Below are 20621 nucleotides of genomic sequence, written 5' to 3'. Positions count from 1 at the left end.
TATTTTTATATAGAAGATAACTATTTTTTGGAAGGCCAGGATTCACATTTAAATGAGGTCATAGGTTCAGTTAAATAATTACCTTTAAAATTTTAAAACTAATAGTAAATATTTACTGAATGCTTACTATACATCAGACAGTTTTACTTGCTTTACTTCTCTTAATTCTCCTTATCACCCTCTGAAATAGGCCCTCTTCATTCTCATTTTACCAGTTTGGAAAATGAGAAACAGGGAAGTTAAGATCACACACACAGCTAATAAATGGTGGAGCTGGAATGTGAACCTGGATTCTAAACTCCATAGTCCATACTGTTTACTTTCTCCTAATCCTAAATTGTAATCATTGCTTAATCCGTATGGTTTGAGTGAAACCCAGCTTTTTTACTCAGCCATCTTCTTAATAAAAGCCATTTGGGTTTACATTGTAACAGACAGACGAGGCATCGAGGCATCGTTGTTAATTATAATAGAAGGAAGGGTCTCGTTTGTCTTTCCACTGTTGTTAAATTCTTATCAAGATAAAGGAGATGAACAAAGAAATCAACAAGTTCTCACAGAGCTTTTCCTCCCCTAAGCCCCTCTACACATAGCATTTGTTGTTACCTCGCAAGCATTTCTGCCAGCTCTCATTATAAATCTGGTTGAGTTTTTTCTTTTGCACAATTGAAAGCTTTAACTCTGATGTCCTAAGGAATTTATATACATATAACGTGTTTATAGTTCTGTGACTAAAATATTTCCCTAAAAGTTTTTCCTGTGAGGCTTTTAGTAGAATGTACTCAGAATGTGATAATCCTAAGAAATGATCTCCAAATATCAAAAGTTAGAAATATTTTTTTCAGCTTATAATGTTTATGGAATGTTTTTATATCAGTGTTAAAACTTTTGCATTATACAGTTGGCCCATAAGTAAGGGTTTCTAATATAAATGTTTGTGTCATATGGACAAAATATGCCTCATTCTTATTTACTGCAGGATACCAAAACCAGAAGTATTATTTCAGAGACCTGTAATAAAATTGACACTGAAATTGCTTCTTTAAAAACACTGATGGAGTCTAACAAGCTTGAGACCATCCGTTACCTTGCAGGTAAGGTAATTTGATATCTTTTTGTTAAAAAACAAAAATCAGTGGCATACCTCTGAAGATCTAAATTTTTTTTTAAGTTTATTTCAAGAGAGAGCACAGGTGGGGGAGTAGGGGCACAGAGTCCAAAGAGGGGCTTGAACTCTCAAACTGCGAGATCATGACCTGAGCCACCCAAGTGCCTTCTAATTGTTTTAATTGATTTGGGCAGCCTCTTATCTAGAAAGCAGAAGGAAGCTCCGTTGTACAAAATGTAAAGTTTTTATAGGAAGGAAGGTGGGGCAAGGAAGTTACTAGCAAAAGAAAAGGATTGTTCCGAGCAAGGTCACTGCCCTAGGAGTCTTATGCAGATGACGCTTTGGGGGAAGGGAGAGGGCCCATGTGGCAGAGCTATTATAACTCATAGGAAAGTTCCTGACTGACTAGGTATTAAGCCCTGGTTTTCATACTAAGTCTGAGAACAGTTCTGCCCCCTTTGTTCAGTCTCAGCTTAACTAAAAAGTATGGTCAAAACTTATGCCTTAAGTTCTGCTCTCAGTTACTACTGTTTTGTTGTTATTTTCTATGGTATTATCGGGGAGGAAGAAGACAGATTAACAGGAGAAAATGGACATGAAATTCCAAAGACGTTGATGTAACATGAAGCTTCTATAACATCCTGAGCTAAGGAAATGGGTTTAGGGGAGTCTGGGAATACAGAGAGAAGGATGGCCAGTGGCAGGAAGGTGAGAAGAGATGTTTGGAAAATAAAAGTTGCGTTCTGCAAATACTAAGTATCTTAGTATTTAGGGGAGTCTCCACTAATAGCTGTGTTCCTGGTATAGGCTGTCCTTTCTGTAAATGTAAATTTAGGCAGTTGAATGGGAGGTAAGAAGCTTTTCCTAATCTACTAGGTTTTGACTGCTTTTAACTCAAACTAATGTTCATGCCAAAGTGGCCTATCTTAGGGCAGCCTGCCCTTGGTGTTCCCTCCTCTGAAATTTCCCTGAAGTTGGACACATTAAAGTTGAGACTGGTAGATTGTTGAACCAGTCTGTACAATAGATCAGCTAGGTTAAACTCATTTCAGAAGGCCATGAGGCAGGTAGTCTCAAAGCTACACCTGTGATTTAAGAATTAGGGTTTTTTTGTTTGTTTGTTTTGTTTTTTTCTCTGGATCAAAGATAGTCATGACTTTTTGGAAGCATTTTCAGACGGAGTCAGAATAAGCAGGGATAGTTTGATAGATTTTCATTTATAGCTAACCTGCCTCTGATCTTTTGAGTGACCCATACAACAACAGACACGAAGGTTGTCTAGATGTTAACTAGTGTGATGTTTTTGAAGTTTAGTTTGTAGGGTTTCAGGGAAAAGAGCAGTTTTAGTTCTTATGTGATTCCAAGTCAGAAAGGTAGGAGAAAAATTGAAAATAATTAGAGAGTTGTAGCCAGTCATTGGAGGAAACTAAAGGTAATCAGGCTCTACTCCAGTTTTTGATGAATAATATTAAAGTCTAATACACAGGTGTGTCCTTTCTGTAATCACCTTCATAGCCAAATTGCTATTAATTAGTTCGCAAAAAGTAAGTTTAATTAAAAAAAAAAAAACCTTGGCCTGATTATACGTAAGTGCAGCAAGAATAGCACTTGACTGTATAGGCTCTTTAAAATCTGCTTTGCTGCAGCTATTCAGATTGAATTTTAACAGCATCCCAAGGCCAGAAGCCAAGCCAAATACTTGCCATCAGACTTCACCTGCAATACCTATAGATTTGGGTGAATTTTCTTCTCAAGTTTCCTGCACTGGCCAGGAAGTGACCTTCTTTACTCACCTGGTAAAGTTGCTGGGTGCTCCTTAAAGTCAACCATAGTTCCTTAAAACTGTCTGGTCATATCTGAATCCATCTATGCAGATTAGTTGAAGCCTTGATAATAGAACCAATTTTCCAGTTGTGTCCTGTTAAAAGGAGAATAGATTCTTACTTACACAAATATGCTGTCATGAAAATAGAATACTTAGTGGGTTTCTGAATGCTGGAGTGATCAGGTAAGGAGAAATGGATAAATGTTTCAAATTGCTATTAATCAGTTACCTAAAGAAAAAAAGTTTCCGTCTATCTGGAAAAAACAAAAAGCATTGTTTCAAATAAAGTCTTAATAAATGAGACTGAATGAAAGGAGATTTATTTTTAATTCTTGTTAATTCTTGTTCTGCTTGGATCTGGTTTTTTCAGTAGTTCCAAAATTCTTATGAAATAAGAAAATAATAAGATTATTGGAAACCTGTACTCAGAGTTCTTTACATGAATCTCACTGAAGACATTTGCAATAGCATCAGACTAAAACAGTAACATGACAAGGCTTAAATATGACCATGGTTCTATATCTGATTAGAGTTCATTACAATGCAGTTGATAAGGAAATTTAGTTATTTCTGTGATACACAATACTTTACTAACATACCAAGATAACAGATTTTTATGAGTTTCCCATATTTTAATAACATCTACATAAACAACCTAAGAGGGTTTAGTGTCGCTTACTTGACAGTGCGTCCCATGCAATTTAATACACCAAATTTTCACAAAATCTTTCAAAATTTAGATTATGGTCCAAAAACTTTAGAATTTGATTTTTGGAAGTTTATCAAAAAGTATATAAAAGGTTTGTACATTTGATTAAATAGGATCACAAATTATTTTGAAACAGTATTTTTTAGCCAAAGTGACAGTAAAAGATTTCAAAGGCAACTAGCGATAGCTACATAGTTTTGAGCACAATTTAGTGCTTTTTTTGTTGTTTATTTTTCAGAGAGGAGACAGAATCTGAAGCAGGTTCTGAGCTGTCAGGATAGAGCCTGACATGTCTGCGAGATCATGAGCTGAGCCAAAGTTGGACACTTAACCAACTTAGCCACCTAGGCACCCCAAAATTTAGCCTTTTAATATTAAAACTTGAGTTTTCTTAAGTCATTAAAGACCTAGCCAAACACAAAATCCTTGTTTTCTAGACAGGTAACTTTAAATGTAAGGAACAACTTTGTTGAGAGTTTCTTACTAAGAACAGACCAATAGTTCCGGAAAATTTTGTCCTTTTAACAAAGTGAAAGCAAAATAATTTACTTAACTTCATCTTAATCTTAGCCAGTACTGACCACACATAGAATTCTTTTCTAAAATTTCTTGTTCTGTAAACCTACAACTTTTTCTGTATTCACATTTTGTCCTAAGTTTTCCCTCTTTAAATAACCATACTCACTTTAGGACAAAATTATTTTCTTTTCCCTTCGCAAAACTGTATTTTGTCAGGTGAAATAAAACCACCTTCAAAGTATGCTAATAAATGCTTTTTATTCCCCCTTACTGAGGACTGTAGTCTGGGAGACAGTCTTTCAGATCATGCTGAAGAACTGCTCAAAACTGTGTGAGCTACAGGAGAGTATATATACAAAGGGGAAGGAGTTTAAAATTCAGGTTTACTGATTTCCACATAGACACTCCCTTATGCCTCCAGACAACCCAACCAGGCATGGTAGGATGTAGGCTAAACCAAACTTTTTGTTCATGAAAGGAGAATTCATTCTAGCTTCTATTAGACAAAGTCACAGGCACATTTTCACTGTGCCTTTGTCCCACTAGGTTTCATGATCCAGCAAGCTACTTATCACACGTAGTAACTGTTGAGTATACTATTAAATAAAAAAATGAAATATTGAATGAATTATAGCAATTGAGAAAGACCTCGTAGGTCATCTTAATACATTGTTTCTATCACATCTGATTGATTCAAAACATTGCTTGCAATTTTGCTTCCAGTTTGTCATTTGTACCTGTGTGATTCCTCCTTAAGGTTACCTGAGACCTCTAGTCAGAGAAGGCTCGCATCGGTTGCATACTGCAGTTTTAGTGCATGCACCGGTTTCATTCCTCATACTTTTCCTTACCCAAAACACCTTACTTTCCCTGAATACACAGTTGTCTCCTTTATTTCTAGGAGTCTTAATTATTACTATTTATTAGAATCCTTACCTCTTAGAAATCTTAATTTCTAGTAAAAACTAAATAGTAAGCAACTGTGAACTGTTTTCTGAATACATTTCATAATTTCTAAAAACTTTTTCATAGTAAAGCCCAAAACATGTTTTCTAACATCTATATTTACCTTTAGTTTCTCTGTAATGAAACAAAAGTAGATAAATTCATGTCTGGTGCTTAATTTGGAAGTAATCAAGATTGTTTAATGAATTTATCTGAATTCATTTTTAACGTAGCAAAAATGTTAAAAGTTGCAGGTTATCAAAGATTCTGGAAGCAATATAAAAGTTTATATACAGGGGGGCGCCTGGGTGGCTTAGTCAGCTAGGTATCTCAGTTCGAGCCCCACACCAGGCTCTGTGCAGGCAGCGGGGAGCTGCTGGGGTTCCTTACTCTGCCCCTCCCCAGTTCATGTTCCCTCTCTCAGAATAAACAATATATATTTTTTTAAAAAGTTTACATATAATTATTTTCATCTTATTTACTTCTAAATTTACGTGTTCCTCACAATTATGTTGAAACTACCCACAAAAGTTCATGAGGCAATAGAGAAAGTTAACCAAAGTTTTTTTCTGATAAATTTTGCTAGAGATAACATGGACTTTTTTAATACTGATAACTCTTAATTAAAATAGATGTGTGTTTAACAACTTTAAATTGGCTTTAATACTGAGTTTTTTCCCAGATCATATGAACTTGAAAAAATATTAGGGTTAGTTTCTAGCTTTCTGAGTTATAGAACACTAATTCTTATAAACACTCGCCTTCACACCAACTAGAATAGAACTCTTTTACAGATTTTAGTGTTATTATCCCTAGGTAGAGAAAACCTTAAAAGACCAATAGACATGTATATTCAGATAAGATGCAAAGAAAACTCTCTTAACTTCTGTTTTTACTCCTATTTGTGGAGAGGACATTAAAGGCCCAATTTCCAAATACTTCCCTCCTTTTTTTCCTGATAAAAAGCTTCTCCCGAATGTTTGGCCTCTGACATCCTAGAGATGATGGGGGTGGAAATTTTACATCCAAACTTGGAGACCTTATCCAAGTTTTCTCCAAGATGGAGATAGGACATAACTACTCCATTACCAACGGTCCTACAGACTGGGCACAAGAGCCCATTTAGAAGTTTGCATTTTTCAGTCTTAGGCATGGTATGATTATAATTTCAAGGGACAGTGAAAGAATACAAAACAATTTTTTTTCTTTTAATGTCAGGGTAATTGCTATATAAGATTTAGCTTTTTCCCTTTCATAAGTACAGGTCAATTTGTTCCAATATTGTGATCTTTTCTAACGTCTACAGACATTGTGAGAGGAATAGGTAGGGTTTGGTTTGTTTTAGAGTTGCATTTCTAGTTTGATAGAGATTTTTTTTAATGTTTAGTTTTGAGAGAGAGCAAGCAAGCAGGGGAGGGGCAGAGAGAGGGGAACAGGATCCAAAGCAGTCTCTGCATTGACAGCAGCGAGCCCAATGTGGGATTCAGACTCACAGACCACGAGATCATGACCCACTGAGCCATTCAGAGATTTTTAAGACAAAGAGAGTTGTCACCAGTTCCCAGTTTGGGTTTTTTTTACCTAAGTTTGCTTCTTTATATCAGATTTTTAACAAAAATTGGAATCAAAAGCTTTATGCCTTTGTAAAATCTAAATAAAGCACTTTATAACAAAAGCCTTTCACAGCCCATTTGTAGGAGGGTCTAGGAGAAATTTTGGTCATATTTGTGAATAATCATTAGGCTTTTCAATTCTTCTCTAAATTTGGTAGGATCCTCTGAAAGTAGAGGTAAAAGGGCTTTAAAACTAAAAAGGTTTTCCTGTTGGCCAGGGAACATGATTTCTTTGGTGGTAGGTGGTCTATAATATACTTGTAAAGGACATTGCATAGAAGGGCCTGAAGCTGAAGGAGCCTGATTACGGAGCCCTGGAAGATAGGAGCAAAGAGAGCCTTACTGACAGTCTTGGGCATTTTTGTTAACATTCGTTTTCTGGCTTTCAGCATTTATGTGAGCAACCTGTATACTTTTAACCTAGAGATTAGGCCAGAGTTCTCTGTAAATCTTATAGGGAAATGGAAGTTAAAACAGGCAGATAAGGCTGGATTTTAAGAAGGGGCATTATGTTGAATGTAGACATTGATTTTTGTTTTCAGTCTGATTTCTGTTCATCTTATCCGGGGAGTCCCTAAAGTTAGTCATTACACTAATAAAACAATTGAAAAGCTCACTATAAAATCTGCATTCCTAAAATACAGCCAGTTTAAAGGATCCCATTGTCTGGTCGCTGACAAATAAGATCTATTAATAGCAACTCAAACCAGTATGCCTTTTAATAGCTTAACCAAAGCCACAAGAGGCACCAAGAGAACGTAGATAATGTAGCCCCTGTGATCCAAAAGTTCACTCCCAGAATTAATCTAAGGAAGCAAAGTCCTTTGTTGCACAGGTAGTGAGGATAATGCAATGAAAAGTGTCTCTGGTCTGCCACAAAAATGTGTGATTCTTCCCATCACAAACCCACTAATCTGTAACACCAGGCAGGTGCTACTAGAATGGGACTTTCTGATTAGTAACAGGCACCAGAGGTTGAGACAACAAAGGTCCCTATGGCCTAGGACCTCTCCTAAGATACTGTGCTGAGCTGGCATGGCTGGGAAGAGAGACTCAGAACCTGTCTATTCAGCTGACCATTAGGGCGCACCCTGGTAAGTCCACCCTCTGGATGGTGGAGATGAAAAAGCTTTGGTCACAAAGCTACCCTCTTAAGACATAGAATAAGGTAAAAGGAAAAAAAAATCCAGTGTTTCCTTTCGCTAAGCCTGGGTCTCTTGTAGCCACACTAATACCTAGGAGGCTTATGCTGTGGATTGTGAGGATTGGACTATGTGTGGTTTACGTGTGCCTTGTAGCACAGAAGTTTTCTTGAAGTTGGTAAGTGACCCAGTCTCACCTGTTCAGTGACCAGCTTACCCTAACCTGGGAGTCTCTGAGCTGGGTGGCAAGCACTCTAACAGGTTTTAGTGCTAAACCTGTGCCCACGTTTTGTGACTTTCGCTTCTAAGATGTCCCTTGGCAACAGCCTTTACCTCATGTATGACAAATGATAAAAGACACAAGAATACAAAAACCATTCCCAGGATGAAATGGATCAGTAACCAAAGAGTTTTGTAACAAATTTATCAAGAGTCACTAAGCCCAAGGAACTAGTTCCACAAATATTTTTTTCCTACTCGTATAGATTTAGAAAAAGGGTCCTTACCAGTCTCGTGCTCTCAGACTCCAAAGATAGAGACTCCAGAAGACAAACAAAATAAGGAAGTCTTACCTCTTGCTGGATGCATGTCAGATTTCCCAGGGAGAATGCGATCAACGAGTTATCCCGCCAACTGTGCCAGCTGTCCGGAAGAAGGAATGTCCTCTGTTCTTCAAGGTTCTTTTAGCTGGACTAAGAATTAAATTGACATGAGACAGATTTAACAGTAGAAAATCAGATTTAGTTTCATATAAACATAGGGAGTCCACAGAGATATGAAATCTCAAAGACAGGCAACCTGAGACTTACATGACATCCTGCACGAAGGAGAGGGGTAAGGAGTCTGGGAATATAAAGGAGAGGAAGACCTTTAGTGCCAGCAAAATCAAATAAGTCAAAGACTCTGGAAGGAATCCACTTTTTAGGTCAAGCAGCCTGTTCTCCGATCTTACGTAACGGAGTTCCAGCTTCCCCAGAAGTGTTACTGTAGGCACAGCAGATGGTCCCCACAGCAGAGACACCTCTTTGCTCAACTAAAAGATAATCAAGAGCTATTCTATTATCAAGGACAACTTTGGCTGCAGAATCTAAGGTTTTCGATGGGCTGCTGTTTCCTCAGCAGCAGATTTTTTAAATTTAAGAATTAGGGAGAAGTTGTTGATCACTTACCTTTATCCCTAACCAGGGATTAGCCAAAAGGAGTGAATTCTAAATCACAAAAGCATCCTAGTATAGGTTCTTTTTAACTCAACAATTTAAATGTAGGGGAGCTAAAGCAATGAAATGTCTTATTTTGCTTGCGAAAAGTTGAAGGCACAGTTACTAGATTTTCTCCTAACCTGAAATAAAAGGTGGTTTAAATTTCAGAGGTTGCCCCACCTTAGCAGTGGCCTGGGAGATACAGATGAGGGTGTTATCTTTCCAGGCCAATGTAGAATAAAGGAAAGGAAAAGAGAAAAAAGGTTTTATGTTGACTTAGCATATGAAGTCTTGATCTGTCATCTTGGGCAGAACCATTCTACGATGTCAGCTACTTCTCTGTCTTGTCAATCTGATTTTGAGGTCTTTAGCGTCTTCTAGATTTGCAACAGTGTCAGTGGGCCAATGGTCAGGAGCACTTGGGAAGGAAGGTCTCTTCCAACAGGGCTCCAGGGCTATCTTCCTCCGATGACATGTTTAGAATACCCAGTCACCAGGCTACAGACTGTGACTGAAGGTGTCCTTTGAATTATGATCCAGGAAGACTTCTCTAACCTGTTGGTGACAGGCTTGAGCACAAGACATTAGAGACATACTGTAGCTGGTCACGCCAGCCTCAGACAACAGAGACTCAGCAGAAGGTTGTGTCCTAAAAGAATTCCAAGAGGTTTGCGAGGTAAGGTTCTTATGAATGCCCAGTGAAGTGTGATTTGCCTAGTGCTTTGATTATTAGAGACCATGGAAGATGTATCCCAAGAGAGAAACACATTTTGTAGCAGTTTGTTTTTTTCACCTTACCTCAGTGCAGGAAAAGGCTTCACATCTGGAAAACAAATATACAATGACAAGAACACTGATAACCCATAGGAAGTAAGTGGTAGTTGAATGAAGTCCAGCTGCAGGTATTAAGAGGGTCCACAAAGAGAGATGAAGCCTCTGAGTACAAATAAAACCAATTTTTCCATGATTATGGACCAAACAGGTCAGGCCTTGGTAGACTGTTTTTGCAGTTTTACACAAGTCTCACACGAATGCATTTTCATAATTTGAGTCCTCTTCAATGTACAGTAGGTGAAAGTGTGCAAAAATGGAAAATGGGGTTTGTCAGGGAGCCAGGAAGAACTGTCTTCAGTTTCTCTTGGCCCCAACTGTAATTTACGGCCATTGCTTACCCCGTCTTACTTGCTCAGATTCAAGTACATTGTTGCCATGCTTGGAGGACATTAGGATGGCAAAAGTCTGGCAACAAGGGGCCGTGTTTGCAGCAGCAGAATGGACGTCATCCACAAGTGCCATGTTTTACAAATATAAGCAAGGCTTAGTATTACTTGACAGTGCTTTCCATGTAATTTGCATATCACATAAGCTTAATTGGTTTAACAAATCCTTTGGAGAATGCCCTGTCAAAAAAGGTTTCTAAAGCACATGCCTGAATAGGATCACAGATCATTATGAAATTTAAATACAAAAAGTAAACAAACTTTTACAGTCTTACCAAAAGCAGACCAAAAGTGTAAGAAAATTTCATCCTTTTTTACAGAGGGATTATTTTTTTAAATAATGTTTATCTCAAACTTTTTTTTTTTTAATTTTTTTGTTAATGTTTTTTATTTATTTCTAGGAGAGAGAGACAACGTGAGCAGGGGAGGGTCAGAGAGAGAGGGAGTCACAGACTCTGAAACAGGCTCCAGGCTCTGAGCTGGTAGTCAGCACAGAGCCCGACGCGGGGCTCGAACCCACGAACCGCAAGATCATGACCTAAGCGAAAGTCGGACGCTTAACCGACTAAGCCACCCAGGCACCCCTCAAACTTCTTTTTAAAGATGGATTTTCCACAAACCTTCTATGTAACTTTTTTTCCCCCCCATATTCTGATTTTGTCCTGTTTATCCTCTTTAAACAACCAGCCTCACTTTAGGACAGAATTACTCTCTTTTCCCTCAACAAAAAATACATCTCTGTTTTTCTTTTTTTTTTTTTTTTTACTGAAAACACATCCTACTTTCCTGGCATATGGAGATATTATTTTTAGTAGCTTTAATTACATATATAATTAGAATTCTTATCTCTTACAGGACCTCCTGGGTGGCTGAGTCATTTAAGTGTCCAACTCGCGATTTTGGCTCAGGTCATGATCTCAGGGTTATGAGATCAAGCCCTGCATTGGGTTCTCTGCTGGGCATGGAGCCTGCTTAAGATTCTCCCTCTACTATGCTTTCTCTCTAAACAAATACTCTTTAAAAATTTATTTTAATACAAAATTTAAAAATAAATAATTCTTAACCTTTAAGAACCTTAATTTCTAGTGAAAACTATGTAAGCAATTCGGTTTTACCAGCATTCTTTAAATTTACAATTCATGAACACATTTGAAAAATTCTAGAATCATAGACCGTTTAAAATTTTCTAATGTAGCTTTAATACATCCAAATGTCTTTTAGTTTTCCTGTAGTAGAAAACCAAAAGTAGATTTATGTTTAGTAAATTAATGTTTTAGTATTTTGTCATGTTTGGAAATAATCTAGATATTTAATGGATTTAATTTTAAGTCATCATTTAACTTAGCAAAAACTTTAAGGTTTCAAGTTACCAAAATGATTTGGGGAAACTTTTTTAAGTTTCCTTAAAACTTTCTATTTACTCTACTTGTTCTTTAAAATTATATTTAAATCATTGGGGTGCCTGGGTGACTTGGTGGGTTATAAGCACCCGACGTCAGCTCAGGTCATGGTCTCGCAATTTGTGAGTTTCAGCCCCGTGTCAGGCTCTAGGCTGACAGCTCAGAGCCTGGAGCCTGCTTTCAGTTCTGTGTCTGTTTCTCTCTCTCTCTCCCCTCCACCCCCAAATTATATTTAAGTTACTTACTAAAACTTCATAGAAACATTAGGCAAAATCAACCATTATCCTAAGTTTATGCACAGATCTTATAAAAGAACATGCACTTATTTCACTAGTAAACTCAAAAGTTTTATATATAATGTTGATAACTCTAAAGACACGTTTGTCTTTTTTTTTTTTTTAATGTTTAATTCATTTTCTGAGAGAGAGAGAGAGAGAGAGAGAGAGTGTGTGTGTACAAGTGGGGCAGGAGCAGAGAGAGGGGGAGACACAGAATCCAAAGCAGGCTCCAGGCTCTGAGCTGTCAGCACAGAGCCGGACATGGGACTTAAACCCATGAACCATGAGATCATGCCCTGAGCCAAAGTCGGATGCTTAATCCACTTAGTCACCCTGGCGTCCCAAGACATGTTGTCTTTATTAAACCATCAACCTTAAGCTAGCTTTCATATAAAATATTTTTCCAGATCACATGAACTTGGAAAATATTTGAGTTAGTTTTTATCTGAGAGTTTCAGAGTGCAGAGTTTTATGAGTGCTTGTCTTCAAACCAACTAAATAGAGCTCTTTTACAGATTAATTCTAGCAATACTGTCTGAAGGTAGGAAATAACCACATAATAGCAATACATGTATATAGACATATGTAAACATACTGATGCAGAGATCTTATAGCTTGTTTTAAAATTACTACCATGAAATAGGTACTAAATTTGCTACTTATAAAAGATGACTGGGGCGCCCAGGTGGCTCAGTTGGTTAAGCACCCAACTTCGGCTCAGGTCATGATCTCACAGTCCGTGGGTTCAAGCCCTGCGTCGGGCTCTGTGCTGACAGCTAGCTCCGAGCCTGGAGTCTGCTTCAGATTCTGTATCTCCCTCTCTCTGACCCTCCCCTGCTCATGCTGCCTCTCTCTCTCTCTCTCTCTCTCTCTCTCAGAAATAAATAAAACATTTAAAAAGATTTTAATGATCTGAGTTTATTTTTCTGGTAGATGGAATAAGGGTACCTTGTCTAGATGGCTAAAGTTGTTTCTAGTATGTGTGGAAAAGACACTTAAGATTTATATTTGTCCTTGGCAATTAAGTTCCACATGATTCTTCCCTTTTGTTTTTATTTTGGTAAGAATTCCCTCCCTGAAATTTGCATTTTAATGAGATGGACTGGTTAAGAGTTCCTGAAGAAGCTGGTAGAAAATTTTAAGGGCACAGGGAAAAAAATACAAGCTTCTCCTGGAAGGATTTTTTGTTTCCTTAAGGCAAGAATTTTTACACTTAGAAAACTTTTGAGATAAATAGGGGAGGTTTTAGGGGTGGTAAAAAAAAAAGAGTAGAGGTCTTTGAATTATTTTTGGAACCACTGTTCTGGTCACGTAGAGACTAGATGTATAAAATAGGACAGCTATTTCTAATTCCTCAAAGAATTGGGTTGCCACCTCAGTGATAGCAAAGGACTGACAAACCCATCCACCTATGAGAATGTCTTCTTTCCCTCTGGTACATATAGCTGAGGGGAGAAGGCCTAAAAATACTCTTGTCAAGCTATCATTATCAGCTTTCAGTTTAAACTCCTGGTTACTGAGTTATTAAATCCCGTCAGGTTTCATCTGGGACAAATAGTAAATACTTCTGGCAGTATAAAGGAACGTCATGGACCCAAGAGGCATCCTCAAAGAGGGTGTAAAAGGTAATACCTTCACAAGGTCCAGAGTCAGTCCCAAAGAGAGCAAAAGGAAGAACCAAAAACCTGCAAGTCCCAGGCAGGCAACCAAGCCATTTTTAGGATATAAAAATAGCAAGCAAGAAGGAAACAGCTCTTCCCACAAAAGATCAATAATCAGTGGGATTTGGAAGGGAGGTCACCATGTGAAAGTTTATTTCCCTCTCTCAACCCACTGAGCCACCCAGGTGCCTCCTTATTTCCCTCTCTCAGGTGAGCTCAGGAGGTAATGTGTTCAGAGAAATCCTTAAGGATCCTTCCTAAGTTTAAGAAATTCTCTAACTATGGCCCTTAATTTGGCCTTTGACCAAAGCAGGAAAGATCCGGTATAACCTCAGGCGATCTTATCTTAAAAGGTAACTGTTCCAATAGTCTCTTTAGAGTGGAAAGGCAATTTAGAGGAGCACTGGGATGAGTACTCAAAGAATAGAGGGGAGCAGTACGAGTTACATGGTACATCTTATTAGTCTTGTTTTAAATACCTTTTCTCTTTTTCTTTAGCTTTTTGCAGTGAATCTTAATGAAACTATTATAGAATTTAAAGCCTTTTAGAGGCTTCTGCTTGCTAATTGAAACGTCGTCTTGTTCTCTTTGAGAACCCTTACTTTCAAGTATACTTCTTAAATAAATGATGTTGTCTAATTGGAATGTTTCCCCATAATGGCTATCGTAATTCCACATTGTTCTCAGAAAATTTTTTCATTTTACTAGTTATCTGCACCTTCTAGGACCAAGTTCTTAGACACAAAATAAGCAGCTGTGCCAGAAGGTGGCACACTCAACTCTCTGAACAGCCAGAATCTCACTTCTTTAGCTAGGCCTTCGGGTTTCTCAGAGCCAACCTAATCCCTAGGAGGGACTTGTTGCTGTGTTGAGGGTTACATGTGTCTTACGATGTGCCTTGTTACACAGTTTTCTTGATGTTGGCAGTTGACCAAATATCATTCTACCCCTTCCAAACACAAGAGTCTTTGGGTTAGGTGGACAAGTACCGTTATAGTTCTTAAATGTCAATCTGTGCCCACCAATATTTGCAGCTTTTCGGCCTCCAAGATCCCCACTAGCAGTAGCCTTCCTGTACACAAAACCAGACGGACATACATGCACCTCAGCACACCAGCAGTAACCAATATAAAGTCCCTGCAGACTGTTCAAGAGAAGGCCATGCACAGCACCAGCAACTCCCAAAGTGGACTCAAGCAGATCTATTCAAGGAGACTGTGGACTGGAACTGGGGGGCGGATTCCAGTGTGGACTTGTAGACTGAACCAGGGTGCTCCATTACAGCCTCCTCTGTCAGTCTAGACTGACTCCTGAACCCTGGACTGGATAACCAATTAGATCCACAGCTTGAACACAAAAAGTGGAGCTGAAACTGAGAGGGACTTACCAGTAGTCTTCAGAAATAGCAAGGATAGCGCACTGTGAGAGTTTCTGGGGGCCACACCTGTTTTCTCACTGTCCCCAAATGCCAACAGATGTTCGCTTCAGATCTGTCGCTGCCACCAGATGTGTTAAAAAACAAAACTGAGTTAACTTGAAGATCTAATTGGCTTCATTAAACAATTCATGAATTGGGCAACATCTCATCCAATAAGTAGAGGGGAACTCCCAGGAGTTGTACACAATGGAAGGTTTGGAGGCACCTGGCTAGTTCATCTGGGAGAACATGTGACCCTTGCCCTGAATTCAAGCCCCACACTGGATATAGAGATTACTGAAATAAACAAAACTTAGGGAAAAATGGAAGGTTGTTGTAGGAGGAGGGTGGGGCAAGAAGGTTATTAGCAAAAGAAAAGGATTGTTCCAGGCAAGTCCCTTTCCCTTAGTGCTAGAGCAGGTAGTTTTATCATACAAGTTACTGTATCTTCTAAGGGGATAGAGAGGACCCTTGATGATCACAAAATTTTGACTAGTTAAAACCACACTTCTGGGGCAGGTTTAAACTGCAATTAGATGAGGTATTAAGCTCCCATTTGGGGACTGAGCCTAAGTGATGAAGGCATTTGCGGCCTGTGGTTTTCCTTTTTAATACTGTTTGTCAGAGAAAGGTAATTGCTGACATTTGCTTTTGAGACCTCTAAGCTGCTATCTTCCAGGGTAACTGTGGAGCACAAAAAAAAGAGAAAAAAGGAGGAGGTATAACAGGTTTCCTTTATCATTTTCACTCGAAGTTTAACAGGCAGTAAGTTTAGTATGCGAGTTTAACAGACAACTCTGCAACCTACTAATAGGAAAAAGCATATAGATGTCAAAGAAATACGTAAAAACAAGGTACAGAATGATGCAAAAAAGATAATGAAAATTTTTATTCCTACCTTCTCCCATAAGGATTTGAGTGGATTTCCAGAGAACGATGACTGAAATTATAGGCAAAAACAGTAACAAGCAGAGGGGGAAATTTACCTTTTATCTTAAATCCAGCTGAATACAGATACTACCCAAAAATTAGACTGTCACATACTGAACTCAAGTACCATGTGACCTGACCTAGTTACAGGGCCCAAAGGAGAAGGCGGCCCTATCTTTGTAGTACTTTCTTTTTATAAAAAGTAATGTGTTTTCTTAAAGGTAAATTGTGTCCTATCATTAAAAGCAGTATAGTTCAAGTGGAGCCTTCCACTCCCTCCCCACATTTTACTATTAGATTTCTTCCTAGGCTTTCCCTTCTGTATATAAACATTATAGATTATTAAAAACAAGAACTAGATTATATTGTACAGACTACAACTTTTTCAAATTTAACTAAATGTTTTAAGTATCTTTGCATAGCAATACATATGTATCTTTTTACTTGAAAGCAGAGTATTTCATTATATGAAAATGCCATAATTTATTTTTCCAAATGTCTGTTAACATTCTGATTTTTCATTATGAGAAACAGTAGTGCATCCAGCAGCCATGTACGTGTATATGTGTAAACATCACATACACAGACACACGTATTTATGTCCTATGCTAATATTTCTTTATAATAATTGTCCAAAATAAAATTGCTGATTTACACCATCAGCGGTTTTCTGGGCAGCCACTAATTATGTTGACGTGGAAAGAGAAGTGTAAGTGGAGCCCACCCCTCCTTCCCCGCCCTCAGCTGATACATACCGCCTTTCCTCTCTTCAACTTGAATCTTAAAATAGTTTATCTTTTTAAAATACTGAGCTTCTGTTGAAGATTCATTTGAAAAAGACTTCTAAGGCTAAAACAAGTTTTGAAAAACGCTTTTCTAGCAAAGTCTCTGGAACCAGACATCTTCAGTTCTTTGGTGATGCTCAGGGGAAATTATGAAATAGCCCAGTTTGCAGCATTCATTCCCACCATCAAAACAGATCTCAGAGCAACTCAGGTTAGGAGGAGTTTCAAACTCCACTCAGCTTCCTCTAGAGTATTTATCCAAAGATCAGTATCTTAGTTAAAAATAAAGTCCCTTTTACCTTCAGTTTGAAGATGGTGGTGGTCTCCAGAAAGCTTTCTTTCAGTAGAAGACAGATTTGTATAGATTTAGTGGCGGTGACAAAAGAAATTAACAAGTTGTGTGTAGAAATTAGCCAGTCATTGTTTACAAAAATACTTTTTCTAAGTTACCTTCCTTTTTTTTTTTTTTTTTAAACAAAACTGACATAATTATTTAATGATAGGAAAATAGCATGTTATGAAACAAGCTGGTTACACGCTGGGGGTAGAGAGGAGGGCTTCACTTCTGATAAAAAAAATTTTAAGTATGCATACAAAATACTGGATGAGTACGTACTAAAATATTGACACTATTTACTCCTGTTGAGGATTAAATGTTCTTCTTTTTGTTTCTGTGTACCTTTTTTTTCACTGAGGATTTGCAGTCAGCCACTCTGAAGGGCATTTTCTTTCCCCCTTTTCCTTCAAATATATGTTATTGCTGAGGTTACTGTTAAGCCTTTTAGGAAATTAGAATCTCCTACTAAGCAGGTGGGGAGGTAATGTTATGAGTCGATCCATTGGGTGTAGAATACCTGAGATGTTACCAATAAATAATACTATAAGTAATACTGTACTTACCTGGGATTCACATACTGAGTTCAATCATGAGCAGAAGGGGGAAAAAAATGGAAAAAAATACTAATAAAGCCCCAGCATTAAAGATCTTGGATTTCCCTTAGAGAAGAAACCCTTATAAATTGTAATCAGTGTGGGTATTTGGTTCCCCACCATGTATCAGTCGAGACTCTTAGTTTCAATGATCATACATCCAACTTGAACTAGCTTAGGCATTAAAAGAAATGAATTAGTTTACATGTTGAATTAGGGAAGGGCATAGGTATAGCTTGAACTCAGGGATAATTAGCTTCACAGTTTACTCTGTATCTTGTCCCTCATTCTCTTATACCATCTTTCTCACTGGGTTGGAAACCTGGCTACTAATAGCTTCCAGACTCCTATCATACTAGTTTCATCAACCAAAAAAAAAATACCTCTTTCCTTATTCCCAATTCAGAAAATCCCAGGAAAGGAGTCTGTGTGGCTCATCTCGGGTTAAACACCACCTTTTGACCCAGATCACTGTTGCCAAGAAGATAGAACTGTAAGACAATGGCAGTTTCCATTTGATCTGTATAGCTAATGTGGTAGATTCTGTTCTAGGCGGACAAGTAATAACACAAGCTAACATTTACAGAGCTTTTAAGCAGGTACCAGGTACAAGCTCACCTGAGCATCCTATATAGGGATGTGTCCTTGACAGGCCTTGGAAAATCAGATATGAAAGCTATTTGGGTGGCAGGCTAACAGCAATGAGAAGTAACAGCTAACAAGAGAAATGAGAAATACAGTGACCACAGTAATGTATATTATATACATTGGGCTCTGCGCTGACAGTGTGGAGCCTGCCTCCTCTCAAATTTAAACTTTAAACAGTTTTGGACATAGGTACACATAATGTTGAGTCCTTGTCCACCACTTGCCAACAATGTAACTTTGAGCTTGTTGCCTTATCTATACAGTGGGACACCACCAATCTTGTATGGTTTTAATCATGGCTAAATAAGGTAATGTATAAAATTGTTCAGTGCACTGCCTGAAACATGGCAAAAAGAATCAGGATCAAATCGCTGAATGTATGGGGCGCCTGGGTGGCTTAGTCGGTTAAGCGTCCGACTTTCGCTTAGGTCATGATCTCGCGGTTCGCGGGTTCAAGCCCCGCATCGGGCTCTGTGCTGACTGCCAGCTCAGAGCCTGGAGCCTGTTTCGGAGTCTGTATCTCCCTCTCTCTCCTAGAAATAAATAAAATATTTACAAAAAAAAATCGCTGAATGTATAATTGACAGTGGCAATAAGACAAGAAACTTAAGTGTTATTCTTTCTCCTCAAATATCCAGCCTCCCTGTGTGTCTTAGACCTAATCCCATTTCTTACAATTAAGGAAATAACCTTATCATTAGTCAAGTTTCAGTTAGTTACTAGGATCAAATGGGATAGTGTGTAATTAGATTTATATATTAAAATTACAGTAGCTTTACCATGAAAGGCTGTTTCTTACATCTTTAGTCATAAAACTTTGTGATTCATCTCAGAGTCTCTTTTTTAAAAAGTCAAGGCTATTTAAACAAACTAGAAACTGAGGAGCCCCTAAAAGACTCACCCAGATTCAACTTCTTAAAGGAGAACAAGGTTTTCTATCCAGAATGATATAACAAAGAACAGGTAGTATGTTAACTATTTTTTTTTTTTTAATATTTTTATTTCTAGGAGAGAGAGAGAGAGACAGCGCGAGCAGGGGAGGGTCAGAGAGAGAGGGAGACACAGACTCTGAAACAGGCTCCAGGCTCTGAGCTGGCAGTCAGCACAGAGCCCGATGCGGGGCTCGAACCCACGAACCGCGAGATCATGACCCAAGCGAAAGTCGGACGCTTAACCGACTAAGCCACCCAGGCGCCCCATCTATTTTAAAAGGCTGATGCTTTTTCTGCCGTTTCGTCTTCCTCACTGAGATTTTTTTTATAGCATTTTCATTCAAGTTTCATTTACAAATTTTTATCAAATTGTTTTTAAATGTACTGAAAAACCAATTAACATTTTCTTCTCATGGATGATACAGATGTCTATTTTATTAGCTTTTACATCATTTTTTCATATATAGGTAAAAAGGTTTTTCCACTTACAAGATCTAAAGTTAGATTTCATAATTATTTAAAGTAGTCATTGTTAATGCTTATTATAATGACTTTAAACACTGTTCACAGATTCTGACATAATTTGTTAACTGTCATCCTTACTCAGTTTTAAAATACAGGAAACTTTTAAAAAATTGTATTAATCCTGCCCTAAAGGATATCCTTTATTCTTGGCTTAATTTTCTGGGAATAAAAAGCCTAAGGTAGAAAATAGGTTGGATTTCCTTTGTTTTTTGCCCTTCATTTATATTGAAGATGACACTGGTGTGTTTGTCTCTGTAAAATAATCACAAATGCATAACCCATAACCTGGTTTCTTCTTTCCACAGCCTCAGTGTTTACATGCCTGGCAATAGCTTTGGGATTTTATAGAATCTGGAAATAGCAAACTACTGTATTAAGACCCTACTGCTGACCACTGCTATTGACTTCTTAGAACACTATACCGGGAGAGATTTACTTTGGATCTGAAAGTTGCAGCAGGTACTCAGTACAACAACATTATTCCAAACACATGTGGACTAAAATGTTTTAGAATGGGAAGGTTTATTTTGGGTTTGTATTTTATATGTGTCTTTATTTTATGTTGAAAAACTGTTCAAAATTCGATTGATTTGAGACCAAGGCCTTTTGTCTTTATCCTTTTAAAAGTTCACAGAAGCTGATCCTGAGCTTTCTTGTGTTTGCTTAAACAGCTATATCATACAGGATTTCTTCGATGTCTGCTGCAAATTTAAAAACTATTCCTAAGCCTATATACTTATTATTGTATTCAACTTTCCTGGTAACTATTGCACAATTACCTTTTCGTGTAAAATAAAATGTTGTCATCACAAAATTGTTTGGATTTTAATGGAAC

The 20621-nt window shown here is 37.8% G+C and overlaps 1 protein-coding gene across 3 annotated transcripts in view; it reads left to right on the top strand.

The window, feature by feature from the left end:
- CCDC90B (coiled-coil domain containing 90B) overlaps nucleotides 1-20621 on the top strand; it is a 44753-nt gene extending 24132 nt beyond the window's left edge. For all 3 annotated transcript variants that reach the window (XM_077776193.1, XM_077776194.1, XM_077776192.1), the window contains 2 exons: nucleotides 980-1094; nucleotides 20092-20621. In XM_077776193.1, the coding sequence (XP_077632319.1) occupies nucleotides 980-1094; nucleotides 20092-20147 (171 nt within the window). In that variant the 3' untranslated portion in view covers nucleotides 20148-20621. The remainder of the gene's footprint in view (nucleotides 1-979; nucleotides 1095-20091) is intronic.

Source organism: Crocuta crocuta, unplaced genomic scaffold, assembly GCF_008692635.1.
Source record: "Crocuta crocuta isolate KB4526 unplaced genomic scaffold, BGI_CrCroc_1.0 scaffold332, whole genome shotgun sequence".
NCBI classification, from domain to species: domain Eukaryota; kingdom Metazoa; phylum Chordata; class Mammalia; order Carnivora; family Hyaenidae; genus Crocuta; species Crocuta crocuta.
Note: the sequence above shows the minus strand (reverse complement) of the source record. Positions and strands in the feature narration are given on the sequence as shown.